Below are 15238 nucleotides of genomic sequence, written 5' to 3'. Positions count from 1 at the left end.
TCTGATTGGGCGGGTGGGCGAGAGCGGCGACATCCGGGCCCTCGGGGAAAGGCGCAGGGAGCGGCGGACCCGAGAGGGAACCAGCCCGGGGCTGGGAGGGTCCCGGGTGCGAGCCGGTGAGAGACTATGAGGCCCCGCCCCCTAGAACTTTTCCCTGCCCCGCCCCGCCCCTTGGTACTCTCCCCTATCCCGCCCCCTGCGGAGACCCCGCCCCCTGGATCTCTCCCCTGCCCCGCCCCCATGGACTCTCCTCTGCCCCGCCCCCTGCGGAGACCCCGCCCCCTGGATCTCTCCCCTGCCCCGCCCCCATGGACTCTCCTCTGCCCCGCCCCCTGCGGAGACCCCGCCCCTGGATCTCTCCCCTGCCCCGCCCCCATGGACTCTCTGCCCCGCCCCCTGCGGAGACCCCGCCCCCTGGGGGGTCACCCCGCCCCCTGCGGAGACCCCGCCCCCTGGAACTCTCCCCTGCCCCGCTCCCATGGACTCTCTGCCCCGCCCCCTGCGGAGACCCCGCCCCCTGGGGGGTCACCCCGCCCCCTGCGGAGACCCCGCCCCTGGATCTCTCCCCTTCCCCGCCCCCATGGACTCTCCTCTGCCCCGCCCCTTGTGGAGACCCCGCCCCCTGGATCTCTCCCCCACCCCGCCCCCATGGACTCTCCTCTGCCCCGCCCCCTGCGGAGACCCCGCCCCTGGATCTCTCCCCTGCCCCGCCCCCATGGACTCTCCTCTGCCCCGCCCTTTGCGGAGACCCCGCCCCCTGGGGGTCACCCCGCCCCCTGCGGAGACCCCGCCCCCTGGAACTCTCCCCTGTCCCGCCCCCATGGACGCTTCTCTGCCCCGCCCCTTGCGGAGACCCTGCCCCCATGGACTGTCCTCTGCTCCGCCCCCATGGACACTCCTCTGCCCCGCCCTTTGCAGAGACCCCGCCCTCTGGAACTCTCCCCCGCCCCGCCCCTATGGACTCTCTGCCCCGCCCCTTGCGGAGACCCCGCCCCCTGGGAGTCACCCCACCCCTTGCGGAGACCCCACCGCCCGGGGACTGTTGGCCCCTCCCCACATGGGAGGGAGGCCACGCCCCATGGGGGCCCTGCCCCAGCCCCGCCCCCTGCAGAGACTCCTTGCCCCCTCCCCATAAGGGAGAGAGGCCCCGCCCCCTCCCTGCCGGGCCTGCCCCTTGTCCTGAAGCCCCACCCCTCCCTTACCACAGCTGGTTGAAGCTCCGCCTCCCCTGTGCTCCCCATTTCCAGCCCCCTCCTGCGCCTCCCCCTGTGCTGCCCCCTGCCCCGGACTCCTGGGTTCTCTCCCCTGGAGATACAGGGCACCTCGTCCCCCCTGCCCTGCTCCCCACCCCCCGGACTCCTGGGTTCTCTCCCCTGGAGACACAGGGCGCCTCGTCCCCCCTGCCCTGCTCCCCACCCCCCGGACTCCTGGGTTCTCTCCCCTGGAGACACAGGGCGCCTCGTCCCCCCTGCCCTGCTCCCCACCCCTCAGACTCCTGGGTTCTCTCCCCTGGAGATACAGGGTGCCTCGTCCCCCCTCCCCTGCTCCCCACCCCCCGGACTCCTGGGTTCTTTCCCCTGGAGATACAGGGTGCCTCGTTCCCCCTCCCCTGCTCCTGCTGGGCCCCCCTGAGCCCGGACTCCTGGGTTCTCTCCCCTAGAGATACAGGGTGCCTCGTTCCCCCTCCCCTGCTCCTGCTGGGCCCCCCTGAGCCCGGACTCCTGGGTTCTCTCCCCTAGAGATACAGGGTGCCTCGTCCCTCCTCCCCTGCTCCTCCTGGGCCCCCCTGACCCCGGACTCCTGGGTTCTCTCCCAGGGCCGAGGGGGCCCGGGTGCCTCTCTCTGATCCCCCCACTTGGCCTGCCTTCCCTTGGCAGGAGACGGGCGCCATGGCGGAGCCGCGGAAGGAGGAAGAGGAGGAGGCCGAGGAGCGGGGCAAGCGGGAGCCGGGCCACCGGGCCACCGTCGCGGCCAAGAACTTGGCCATCCTCAAGGCCCGCTCCCTGGACGTCACCTTCGAGGTGGGGGACGAGTACGAGGTCATCGAGACCATCGGCACTGGGGCCTACGGCGTGGTCAGCTCCGCCCGCCGCAGATCCACAGGTCAGCTCGGACACCTGGGTCTCATCCCCACTCTTGGGAGGGGCGTGGGCTTTAGTGGTTTGGGGAGGGACTGGGAGCCAGGACTCCTGGGTTGTATCCTCAGCTCTGGGAGGGCTGTTAGGTTTGGGGGGTCAGAGCGGGGAGCTGGGACTCCTGGGTTCCATAGGGGAGGGCTGCGCAGGAGGAAGTGTCTCTGCTCTGACCCTCCCTGCGCCGTCTGTGTCCAGGCCAGCAGGTGGCGATCAAGAAGATCCCCAACGCCTTCGATGTGGTGATGAACGCCAAGCGCACCCTCCGTGAGCTCAAGATCCTCAAACACTTCAAGCACGACAACATCATCGCCATCAAAGACATCCTGAAACCCGCCGTGCCCTATGACGACTTCAAATCTGTGTGAGTGCCCGCCCGGACGCCTGGGTCCTATCCCCAGCCTGGGAGGGGAGTGAGGGCTAGTGGTTAGAACTAGGTAGGGTTGGGAGCCAGAAGTATGAGGACTAAGCAGGAAGAACTCAAATGCTAGTAAATAAATACCCCTATGACACCGTTGGCATCACAGAGACCTGGTGGGATAATACACATGACTGGGATATTGGTATTGACAGGTACAGCTGGCTCAGGAAGGACCCGTATGGAAAAAGGGAGGCAGTGGTGCCGTATATATTAAAAATGTACACACTTGGACTGAGCTTGAGATGGAAATAGGAGATGGATTTGTTGAACGTCTCTGGGTAATGATAAAAGGGGTAAAAAACAAGGGTGAGGTCATGGTGGGGGTCTACTACAGACCCTCTAACAGGAAGAAGAGGTGAATGAGGCTTTTTTTAAACAGCTAACAGAACCATCCACATCACAGGACCTGGTGGTGATGGGGGACTTCAACTATCCAGACATCTGCTGGGAAAATAACACCGCAGGGCCCAGATTATCCGATGAGTTCTTGGAATGTATTGGAGACAATTTTTTATTTCAGAAGGTGGAGAAAGCTACTGGGGGGCGGCTGTTCTAGACTTGATTTTGACAAACGAGGATGAACTGAAAGCGGAAGGCAGCTGGGGGGAAAGTGATCATGGAATGGTAGAGTTCATGATTCTAAGGAATGGTAGGAGGGAAAACAGCAAAATAAAAACAATGGATTTCGAGAAGGCAAACACTAGCAAACTCAGGGAGTTGGTAAAATCCCAAGGGAAGCAAGTCTAAGGGAAAAAACAACTGAGGACAGTTGGCAGTTTTTCAAAGAGACATTATTAAGGGCACAAGAGCAAACTATCCCCCTGCGTAGGGAAGACACGAACTGTGGCAAGAGCCCACCCTGGCTTACCCAGGAGATCTTCAGTGATCTCAAAATCAAAAAAAGAGCCCTACAAAAAGTGGAAACTCAGTCAAATTACAAAGGATGAATATAAACAAGTAACACACCTATGCAGGGACAAAATTAGAAAGGCCAAGGCACAAAACGAGATCAAACTAGCTAAAGACATAAAGCGTAACAAGAAAACATTCTACAAATGTATTAGAGGCAAGAGGAGGACCAAGGAGAGGGTAAGCCTGTTACACAATGAGTGTGTGTGGGGGGGAAAAAATAACAAAAAATGTGGGAAATGGCAGAGGTGCTTAACGACCTCTTGGTTTCGGTTTTCACCAAGAAGGTTGGTGGCGATTGGATGTCTAACGTGAATGCCAGTGAACATGAGGTAGGCTCAGAGGTAAAATAGGAAAAGAAGTTAAAAATTACTTCTACAAATTAGATGTCTTCAAATCACCAGGGCCTGATGAAATGCAGCCTACATGCTCGAGGAGCTGACTTAGCAGACATCTGAGCCATTAACGATTATCATTGAGAAGTCATGGAAGAGGGGAGAGATTCCAGAAGACTGGAAAAGGGCAAATCTAGTCCCCATCTATAAACAGGGAAATTAGGACAACCCAGGGAATTACAGACCAGTCAGCGTCACTTCTGTACCCGGAAAGATAATGGAGCAAATAATTAAGCAATCAATTTGCAAACACCTAGAAGATTAAATAAGGTGATAAGTAACAGTCAGCCTGGATTTGTCAAGAACAAATCATGTCAAACCAACCTCAGAGCTTTCTTTGATGGGGTAACGAACCTTGTGGGCAGGGGGAAAGCTGTAGGTGTGGTATATCTTGGCTTTAGTAAGGCTTTTGATACTGTCTTGCATGACGTTCTCATAAAGAAACTAGGGAAATACAACCTACATAGACCTATTAGTAGGTGGGTGCAAAACTGGTTGGAAAACTGTTCCTAGAGAGTAGATATCAGTGGTTCACTGTCATGCTGGAAGGGTATAATAAGTGGGGTCCCGTAGGGATTGGTTTAGGGTCAGGTTCTGTTCAATGTCTTCACCAATGATGTAGATCATGGCATAGAGAGGACACTGATAAAGTTTGTGGATGATACCAAGCTGGGAGGGGTTGCAAGTGCTTTGGAGGATGGGATGAAAATTCAAAATCCTCTGGACAAACTGGAGAAATGGTCTGAAGTAAACAGGACGAAGTTTAATAAGGAGAAATGCAAAGTGCTCCACTTAGGAAGGAACAATCAGTTGCACACACACAATGGGAAATGGCTGCCTAGGAAGGAGAACTGCGGAAAGGGATCTGGGGGTCATAGTGGACCACAAGCTAAATATGAGTCAACAGTGTAACGCTGTTGCAAAAAAGCGAACATCTTTCTGGGGTGTACTGGCAGGAGTGTTGTAAGCAAGACACAAGAAGTGATTCTTCTGCTCTACTCCGCACTGATTAGGCCTCAGCTGGAGTATTGTGTCCAGTTCTGGGCACCGCATTTCAGGAAAGATGTTGAAAAATTGGAGAAAGTCCAGGGAAGAGCAACAAAAATGAGGAAAGGTCTAGAAACCATGAGCTGTGAGAGAAGATTGAAGGAACTGGGTTTGTTTAGTCAGGAAAAGAGAAGACTGAGGGGGGACATGAGAACAGTTTTCCAGTACATAGAAAGTTGTTACAAAGAGGAAGAAGAAGAATTGTTCTTCTTAACCTCTGAGGACAGGACAAGAAGCAATGGGCTTAAACTGCAGCAAGGGCGGTTTAGGTTGGACATTAGGAAAAACTTCCTAACTGTCAGGGTGGTTAAGCACTGGAATAAATTGCCCAGGGAGGTGGTGGAATCTCCATCATTGGGGATTTTTAAGAGCAGGTTGGACAAACACCTGTCAGGGATGGTCTAGATAATACTTACTCCTGCCTTGAGTGCAGGGGACTGGACTAGACGACCTCTCGAAGTCCCTCTCAGTCCTGTGATTGTGTGACTCCTGGGTTCTGTCCCCAGCTCTGGGAAGAGGGTGGGGTTTAGTGGGTAGAGCTAGGTGGGGTTGATAGCCAGGACACCTGGGTCCTACCCTCCAGCTCTGGGAGGGGAGTGGGGTCTAGTGGTTAGAGCAGGGGGGGCTGGGAGGCAGAACTCCTGGGTTCTCTCCCTGGCTCTGGTAGGGTAGTGGGGTCTAGTGGGTTAGAGCAGGGAGGCCTGGGAGCTCGGGCCGCTGGGTTCTATAGGGAGGGGAGTTTAGTGAGTTAGCAGGGGCGGGGGCTGGGAGCCAGGACTCCTGGGTTCAATAGGGAGGGGAGTTTAGTGAGTTAACAGGGGCTGGGAGCCAGGACTCCCGGGTCCTCTCCCCGCTGACCTCCCCATCCTCCGGCAGGTACGTGGTGCTAGACCTGATGGAGAGCGACCTTCACCAGATCATCCACTCCTCCCAGCCCCTCACACTGGAACACGTCCGATACTTCCTCTACCAGCTGCTCCGGGGCCTCAAATATATCCACTCGGCCAACGTCATCCACCGGGACCTGAAGCCCAGCAACCTGCTTATCAACGAAAACTGCGAGCTGAAGATCGGCGATTTTGGCATGGCCCGGGGGCTGTGCACCAAGCCCGATGAGTACAAATACTTCATGACGGAATACGTAGCCACACGGTGGTACCGGGCCCCGGAACTGATGCTCTCCCTCCACGAGTACACTCAGGCCATCGACATGTGGTCCGTTGGCTGCATCTTCGCTGAGATGCTGGGCCGCAAGCAGCTCTTCCCCGGGAAGAATTACATCCACCAGCTGCAGCTGATCATGACGGTGCTGGGCACGCCGTCCGCCAAGGTGATCCACGCTATCGGGGCCGACCGGGTGCGTGCCTACATCCAGAGCCTGCCCTCCCGCCAGCCAGTGCCCTGGGAGAGCCTCTACCAGCAGGCCGACCGCTCGGCCTTGGCGCTGCTAGCCAAGATGCTGCGCTTCGACCCCCGGGAGCGGATCGCCGTGGCCGAGGCCCTCAAGCACCCCTTCGTGGCCAAGTACCACGACCCGGACGATGAGCCCGACTGCGTGCCCGCCTTCGACTTCGACTTCGACAAGCAAGTGCTCACCAAGGAGCGCATCAAGGAGGCCATCGTGGCTGAGATCCGCGACTTCCACGCCCGCCGCGAAGGGATCCGCCGGCAGATCAGTTTCAAGCCCGCCCTCCGGCCGGCCGCCATCACCGCCGCCGCCTCGCCCACCGCCGCCGCCCCCTTGCGCTGCCAGGATGTGGACATGCCCAGTGCGGGATCCACCGGGGGAGACTACGCCATGGAGTCGCCAGCCCCCGGGGAAGTCCCGTACCCTCCGGAGACCATCGACCTGACTTCGCCTGGGGCTCCCCCGCAGCCCGAGGGGCCGGCCGAGGTGAAGGCGGAGCCGGAGGCGGTGCCACCCAAGAGGGAGGGGGCCATCTCAGACGACACCAAGGCGGCGCTCAAGGCGGCACTGCTGAAGTCGGCTCTGCGCAATAAGAACAAAGGTGAAAGGCTGGGATGTCTGGGTTCTCTCCTCTTCTCTGGGAGGGAGCGGTGTCTAGTGGTTAGAGCAGGGGGGGCTGGGAGCCAGGACTCCTGGGTTGTCTCCTCCTCTCTGGGGGGGAGTGGAGTCTAGTGGTTAGAGCAGGGGGGCTGGGAGCCAGGACTCCTGGGTTCTCTCTTCCTCTCTGGGAGGGGAGTGGGGTCTAATGGTTAGAGCAGGGGACTGGAAGCCAGGACTCCTGGGTTGTATTTCTGATTTTCATAGAATCGGAGCTGTGTGGGACCGAAAGGCACCTCAGTAGGTCAGCTAGTCCTGTCTCCTGCACTCATGGCAGGACTAAGCATTACCTAGACCAGGGGTGGTCAGCCTGAGACTGAGAAGGAGCCAGACTTCACCAATGTACATTGCCAAAGAGCCACAGTAACACGTCAGCAGCCCCCCCTCAGCTCCCCCACCCGCTCCCAGCGCCTCCCACATATTAACTTCTGAAGAGCCGCACGCGGCTCTGGAGCCCCAGGTTGGCCACCCCTGGTCTAGACCCTCCCTGAGAGGGGTTTGTCCAACCTGCTCTTAAAAATCCCCAGTGATGGAGATTCCACAACCTCCCTGGGCAATTTATTCTAGTGCTTCACCACCCTGACAGGTCCAACCTTTCCTGATGTCCAACCTAAACCGCCCTTGCTGCAGTTTAAGCTCATTGCTTCTTGTCCTGTCCTCGGAGGTTAACGAGAACAATTTTTCATCCTCCTCCTTGTAACAACCTTGAAAACTGTTTGTCCCCTCAGTCTTCTCTTCTGCAGACTCATCAAACCCAGGTTTTTCAATCTTCCCTCACAGCTCTTGGTTTCCAGACCTTGAATCATTTTTGTTGCTCTTCTCTGGACTTTCTCCAATTTGTCCACATCCTTCCTGAAATGTGGCACCCAGAACTGGACACAGTACTCCAGCTGATTCTGTATCAGTGTGGAGTAAGGCGGAGGAATCACTTCTGGTGTCTTGCTTACAACGCTCCAGCTAATACAGCCCAGAAGGATGTTTGCTTTTTTTGAAAGAACCTTACACTGTTGACTCATATTTAGCTTGTGATCCACTCTGACCCCCAGATCCCTTTCTGCAGTTCTCCTTCCTAGGCAGCCATTTCTCATTGTGTGTGTGCAACTGATTGTTCCTGCCTAAGTGGAGCACTTTGCATTTGTCCTTAATGAATTTCATCCTATTGACTTCATACCATTTCTCCAGTTTGTCCATTTTTAATTTTCTTCCTATCCTCCAGAGCACTTGCAACCCCTCCCAGCTTGGTATTGTCCACAGACTTTATCAGTGTATCTCTGTGCCATTAGCTAAATTGTTGATGAAGATACTGAACAGAACCAGACCCCGCACCAATCCCTGCAGGACCCCACTTGTTATGCCCTTCCAGCATGACTGTGAACCACTGATAACGAGTCTCTGGGAACAGTTTTCAACCAGTTTTGCACCCACCCTGTAGTAGCTCTATCAAGGCTGCATTTCCCTAGTTTGTTTATGAGGAGGTCGTGTGAGACAGGGTTTAGTGTAATCTTGCTTGTTTCTTTCTGTCTCTGCCTTGCCTTGGATAGCGGGGGCTGCGGGTCGGGAGTGAGGGGCACCGGCAGAGCTGTGGGGGCCCAGGGCTGGGCTCGCAGGGGCTGTGGGTTAGGAGTGAGGGGCACTGGCAGAGCTGGGGGGGGCAGGGCTGTTCTAGCAGGGGCTGTGGGTCGGGAGTGAGGGGCACCGGCAGAGCTGCGAGGCAGACCTAGGGCTGGGCTGGCAGGGGCTGTGGGTTAGGAGTGAGGGGCACCGGCAGAGCTGGGGGGTGCAGGGCTGGGCTGGCAGGGGCTGCGGGTCGGGAGTGAGGGGCACCGGCAGAGCTGTGGGGCCCAGGCCTGGGCTGGCAGGGGCTGCGGGTCGGGAGTGAGGGGCACCGGCAGAGCTGCGAGGCAGACCTAGGGCTGGGCTGGCAGGGGCTGTGGGTTAGGAGTGAGGGGCACCGGCAGAGCTGGGGGGGCAGGGCTGGGCTAGCAGGGGCTGTGGGTTAGGAGTGAGGGGCACCGGCAGAGCTGGGGGGGCAGGGCTGGGCTCGCAGGGGCTGCGGGTCGGGAGTGAGGGGCACCGGCAGAGCTGCAGGGCGGACCCAGGGCTGGGCTGGCAGGGGCTGCGGGTTGGGAATGAGCTGACTCCTCTCTGCTTTGTTGCCAGACACCCAGTGCTCTATGCCGGAGGCCCCGGACGTGCGGAAGCCGGTGACGGCCCAGGAGCGGCAGCGGGAGCGGGAGGAGAAGCGGAAGCGACGCCAGGAGCGGGCCAAGGAGCGGGAGAAGAAGCAGAAGGAGAAGGAGCGGAAGGAGCTGCGGCGCGGGGACGTGCTGGGTGGGCTGGTGCTGAGCGAGAACGACCGCAGCCTGCTGGAGCGATGGACCAAGATGATTGACCGGAACCACCAGAAACCGGCTCCCAATGGGCCCATAGACCAGGTTCTGGCTGTGCCTGCCGGGCCCGTTCCACCGGGAGCCACCGGCCACCTCCCAGCTACACCCGCTAGTCACGTTCCATCGGGAGCCACTGGTCAACTCCCAGCCACACCTGCTGGTCACGTTCCGTCGGGAGCCACTGGCCACCTTCCAGCCACGCCTGCTGGCCATGTAACACTGGGAGCTGCTGGCCAACTCCCAGCCACCCCTGCTGGCCACCTTCGACCAGGAGCCACTGGCCACCTCCCAGCCACTCCTGCTGGCCACCTTCAACCAGGAGCCGCTGGCCACCTCCCAGCCACCCCTGCTGGCCACCTTCGACCAGGAGCCACTGGCCACCTTCCAGCCACCCCTGCTGGCCACCTTCGACCAGGAGCCGCTGGCCACCTCCCAGCCACTCCTGCTGGCCACGTTCCACCGGGTGCCATTGCCCACCTCCCAGCCACGAGTTTCCCCGAGAAGGCGCCAGCCGGTGGTGGCCCCAAACTCACCGTACTGCCGATAGTGACAGATCCAGCCCACGGCTCGGTCCCCAACATGGTCCAGTACTTCCCGGCCCCGCCCGGCTCCTTTCCTCCGGTTCTGGTGGCCCCCACAGCTTGCCACAAAGCTTTGGCTAAACCCGAGTGCCTTCTGAGTGTCAAATATGCCCCGGGTCAGATCTTCCAGGCCCCCTTTGGCCTGGCGGGGATCAGCGCATGGCCCGGTGTCCAGTGCCCAGAGAACTGGGCTGTGGCCGGGAGGCCGGCACCTGGGGAAGTCCCGACAACGCCTAGCGGGGCACCGCTACAAGAGGGGCCATCAGTCCGCGCCGTGGGCAGCCTTGTGACACCAGGCAGGGAGGGTGTGGGGTTAGATCCGGCCGCTTTCCTGCAGGAGATGGGGAAGAGGGCACCAGACCCAGCAGTGGGAGGAGTCAAAGGGCCCTGCCAGCACCCGATCGCCACAGCCGCGTCGCCAGAAACCGCACCCACCACGGAGTCGCCTGACATCACCATGGTCACCCACCAGCTTTCCAAGTCGCAGGTAATGGGTTCTTTCCCCTCTAGGGGGCACCAGCACTGAGCCGGCGAGGTGGGCCTGGGTGGAGCGTCCCCATCTCTGCGGGGGAGCAGCTGGTCGGGCAGGATCCGGCCCCGGGTGGGGATGGGCCCTGGGGGGTGCCACGCTCACCGTGTCTCACTGCCATCGCAGGTGGAGGATCTCCTGCCGCCAGTCTTCTCGGTGACACCCAAGGGCAGCGGCGCAGGCTACGGCGTGGGCTTTGACCTGGAGGAGTTCCTGAATCAGTCCTTCGACATGGTGGGGGAGAACAGGGACAGGTGAGAGCTCGCACAGCAGGGACAGCTCCCCGCTGCTCTAACCACTAGACACCACTGCCCTCCCAGGGCCGGGGAGAGAACCCAGGAGTCCTGGCTCCCAGCCCCTCCCCTGTGCTGATCCACTAGGTCCACTCATGAGGATTCTTCAGACTCTTCAAGCTTTCTCTAGGTCAAGGTCCCTGGTCAGACTACATCTCCCATGGTGCACCATGGTTTCCCCCTCTGGCTGGTCTGCCTCAGTGCATCCTGGGAGTAGTGGCTGGATTATGTCATTCTGCCCTCTGAGATGGGCTCCCTCATCAGACTGCGTCTCCCACAGTGCACCCTGAGTCCCCTCCTCTAGGGGAGGCAGTGCACTATGGGAATCCCTGGCCATTGTGCATCATGGGAGATGTAGTCTGGCTGGGGAGTCCTACCCATGGCAAGAAGATATGATGTGTTACCCGCACACTCTTGGGCACCCACCCTTTCCCAGTCCCTAGGGCGCTGGGAAGAAGACACCTACCCCTATCCAGTTCCTGTCCAGACCCAGTTCCTAGGGCTCAGGAGAGGGAGGGTGCTCAGGGCTGGGGCACAGGGTTGGGGTACAGGGAGGTGTGGGGCTGGGGTGGGGCCAGGCATGAGGGGTTCGGGGTGTGGGAGGGGGCTCAGGGCTGGGGCAGAGGGTTGGAGTGGCGGGGGTTGCAGGCTCTGGAGTGGGGCCGGGGATGAGGGGTTCGGGGTGTGGGAGGGGGCTCAGGGCTGGGGCAGAGGGTTGGAGTGGCGGGGGGGTGCAGGCTCTGGAGTGGGGCTGGGGATGAGAGGTTCGGGGTGTGGGAGGGGGCTCAGGGCTGGGGCAGAGGGTTGGAGTGGCGCGGGGGTGCAGTCTCTGGAGTGGGGCCGGGCATGAGGGGTTCGGGGTGTGGGAGGGGGCTCAGGGCTGGGGCAGAGGGTTGGAGTGGCGGGGGGTGCAGGCTCTGCAGTGGGGCTGGGCATGAGGGGTTCGGGATGCAGGAGGGGGCTCAGGGCTGGGGCAGAGGGTTAGGGTGCAGGGGGGGTGTGGGCTCTGGGGTGGGGCCGGGGATGAGGGGTTCAGGGTGCAGGAGGGGGCTCAGGGCTGGGGCAGCGGGTTGGGGTGCGGGGGGTGTGTGGGCTCGGGTGGAGCCGGGGATGAGGGGTTCGGGGTGCAGGCTGCCCTGGGGCTGTGGTGGGGAGAGAGGACTCCCCGCCGCGGCCCTGCACACCCCTCCCCTCTCTGCTCTCCAGTGCAGGCCCATGTGGCCGCGCGGCTCGGAGGGAATTGACCCACCACCCGAGTCGATTTGCCCCCTGCCAGACGAGTTCTGTAACTGACGAACCACTGGAAGAACCAGAGCCAGATCAGGCCTCAGCCCTTACAGATGCTCAGCCAGAAGGGAGGTCCTGGGGCATCATGGGAAATGTAGTCAGGCTAAGGCCCCGGAACTACAACATCCATGAAGCTCTGCAGCAACTTTGGTTCATGGGTTCAAATCCTTCCCCGGGTCTCACTGGGAGAGGGCTTGGGGTTCTTATCTGTCCTGGCCTGACGTCCGTCCATCTGATCTCTCTCTTTATCTTCTTCCTCCCCCCAGCCAGGGCGATTCAGCCCCTCTCTCGGCCTCCCTGCTGGCTGACTGGCTCGAGGTCCATCGGATGAACCCTGCCGATATGGAGTCCCTCCAGCAGGAGCTGCAGCTGGGTTCTCCCATGATCCTCTCCGACATTCCTGACCTCCAGGATGCCTGAGGCTGAGATCCCAGCTCCCTTGTGCCTCCCCTTCCCATGGGGGGGGAGGGTGGGGCCGGGACCAACCCCCTTCTTCCCCTCCCCCTGGGGTCAGGACCGGCTATGCATCAGGGTCTCGATGGGGCAAGCAACAAGTAGACACTTCCCCCTCCTGATTGCCTGGGTCCATTGCTGGATTTGCCTGCTGTCCTGTCAGGTCTCATGTTAGGCAGGGTCAGGAGGGCTCCACGCATTGCTGGGAGAGCTTGACCCAGTGGGCACTGTGCTGTGGGGCAGGGGCTTACAGGGGTGCCGTCCCCTGGGAGTCAGTGCTGGCCCTGATGTCCCAGAGCACCACTAGGGGGCAGTGCAGTGCAGCATGAGTGTGTTTTGATTTCCTTCCTGATCCCTCTGAATTGCCCTGGAGCATGAGCGTGGCTCACACCTGTTTGACTCTTACTAAACCGAGCTGCCTAGGGAATCCCCGCCCTCGGTGGAATGGGCCAGCGCTGCTGAGGCCTCGGTTTGATCCCCGCCCACGCTGCAGCGTCGAGGATTTAGCCCGGGCTTGGTCCCGTGGGATGTGAATTATCATCCTGCTGCGTCAGCTCAGCTGTCTCCTTTCATTTCCCTTCTCCTAATTCCTACCTCCATCTCCCTCCTCTGACTCTGATTTCTCATCCTGTCCCCTAACAGCCACCTTGCTCCCCCACCGATCCTGATCCTTACAGCCATTTAAACACCTAACTCTGACCAGGATCTTTAGGAGCACAGATCTTGCTGGAAGTCAGTAGGGTTTAGGATCCTAATGACTTGGATCGCTGTGGGATTCAGGAGCCTAAATCCTGTAAGCCATTTGGATGGTATCTCTTCTTGCGTCAATCTAATCCCCACCCCCTTCAGTGGAGACGGAGAACAGCTGATTGCTGTCCTCTTGTAACAGCTCTGAACATCTTTGAAAACTGTTTTCCGGTCCCCCTTCCGTGTTCTTTTCTCTAGACAAACCGTGCCGTTTTTTTAACCTTTCCCCGTAGGTCAGGTTTCTAAACCTTTGGTCATTTTTGTTTCTCCCCTCTGGACTCTGTCTAATTTGTCCACATCTTTCCTAACATGGGGCATCCAGCACTGGACACACCGCTCCAGCTGAAATCTCACCAGGGCCGAGCAGAGGGGAGAATCGCCTCCCATGTCTTACATATGACATTCCCGTTAATGACAAGAGCCTTTTTCGCCACTTTCATTTAGAGTGACATTTTCAAGTGCAAACCCCGCAAATTCGGTGTAACCAAAACCTTTCAGAAAGTTGGCTTTGGTTTTGCTGAATTGTTTTGGTTGGAAAACCAGCCAAAAAACTCCAACGGGCGAAAAAAATACATCTTAGAGCTGAAATGTTTTTGTTTTTTTAATTCCAAATTTAATATAATTAAAAAAAGAAATAAAACCAGAGAGCCGCAGAAACCTTTTGTTTTCACACTTTCGGAGTCGAGTTTTCTCTTTGAAGCGGCTATTCGTTCAGAAATTACCTGTGAAAAGGTAAAAAAAAAACAGCTCAAAATAGTTTGACTGAAAACAGATTTTTTTTCTTTTTGATTTGCCAAACGTTTTTAAAAATTGCGTTTTCTATTTGACCCTAAATTATTTTTTCTTTTCTTTCAAAAAACCAAAAACTCCATTATTTGTCCAACTGTAATTCCACCAGTTTACTCTGGTCCCCACTCTGTGTTGAATCTAATCTCCAATCCCCTCTTTACTTTCCTAATATAATCCCCATTCTTATTGTTTTAACCTGTCCAATCTAATCCCCACTCTCAGTGTCTCATGTAAGACGTATTCTCCTTTTAATCTACCAAATTTAACCCCCAATACAATCTCTTCCCCTTTTCACCTGCATAATCTAATCTCATTCTCAAATCTAATCCCTGAAAGCTGCTCAGAACTTTTTTTTATTAAAACAACTGGTTTCCATTTAAAAAAAGCCGTTTTGACAACACTGATTTCCCCCCACAAATGGTATCATTTCAACTCACTGTTGTTTGCAGAAATAGAATGTTTTATTTGAAAATGTAACAGGTTTCAATATTTTGTTTGGGAATGACCTTTCATTTTGATATTTATTTTATACCAAACAAAAACAAAGAAATTCCTCATGTTTTGAATGAACCAAAATGAAACATTTTGACCCAAAGTGAACTTTTTTTGCTTGCAAAAAAATCTTGCAATTTTGAGATGAAAAAAAACTCAACGTTTTCCCAGGAACAGGAAATCCATTTTCCGATCAACTGTCCTAATCCCCAGGGTGTGTCTAATCTAATTCCCAATCCGTGTCTAATCTAATCTTCAATCTCTTTTATTTTCTTGTTTTAGCCAATCCCACTGCCTATTGTCGTCTAATCCCCAGTCCTCTCAGATTCACCCAGGGAGCAGACACTCAAACCCAGGCACCGGGAAGCAGGCGACTTACCCGATCCATGCACACCCGGGCACCCTGGAGCACCCATGGAAAAAAATGAGTGGGTGTTTAGCACTCACTGGCAGCCAACTCTCCCCATCCTCTCCAGCGCCTGCCATAGCTCCGCCAATCAACTTCTGCCCCTCCCTCCCAGCGCCTCCCGCCCGCTGCGATCAGCTGTTCTGTGGCTGCTGGGGGGGGAAGGGGAGGAGTGAGGATGGGGTGCAGTTGGGGGAGGGGCAGGCGCAGGGTGGGGGGTTGGGGGAAGGGGTGTAGTGGGGGCGGAGCCTGGGGCCGAGTGGGGGTTGAACACCCCCGGGGAAAGGAGGAAGCCAGCGCCT

The 15238-nt window shown here is 57.7% G+C and overlaps 1 protein-coding gene across 2 annotated transcripts; it reads left to right on the top strand.

The window, feature by feature from the left end:
• On the top strand, window positions 1-14633 carry MAPK7 (mitogen-activated protein kinase 7). 2 transcript variants are annotated; one of them, XM_050956696.1, is made up of 7 exons: window positions 1-116; window positions 1878-2103; window positions 2331-2496; window positions 5781-6913; window positions 9130-10427; window positions 10596-10723; window positions 12316-14633. In XM_050956696.1, the coding sequence occupies exons 2-7, from the start codon at window positions 1890-1892 to the stop codon at window positions 12467-12469; spliced, it is 3093 nt and encodes a 1030-aa protein (XP_050812653.1). In that variant the 5' UTR covers window positions 1-116; window positions 1878-1889; the 3' UTR covers window positions 12470-14633. The 2 variants fall into 2 exon arrangements, with proteins under 2 accessions (XP_050812653.1, XP_050812654.1); XM_050956697.1 differs by having other exon boundaries at window positions 1817-2103.
• The last annotated feature ends 605 nt before the right edge of the window (window positions 14634-15238 follow it).

This window comes from Gopherus flavomarginatus, chromosome 5 (assembly GCF_025201925.1).
Source record: "Gopherus flavomarginatus isolate rGopFla2 chromosome 5, rGopFla2.mat.asm, whole genome shotgun sequence".
Classification (NCBI taxonomy): Eukaryota; Metazoa; Chordata; order Testudines; family Testudinidae; genus Gopherus; species Gopherus flavomarginatus.
Note: the sequence above shows the minus strand (reverse complement) of the source record. Positions and strands in the feature narration are given on the sequence as shown.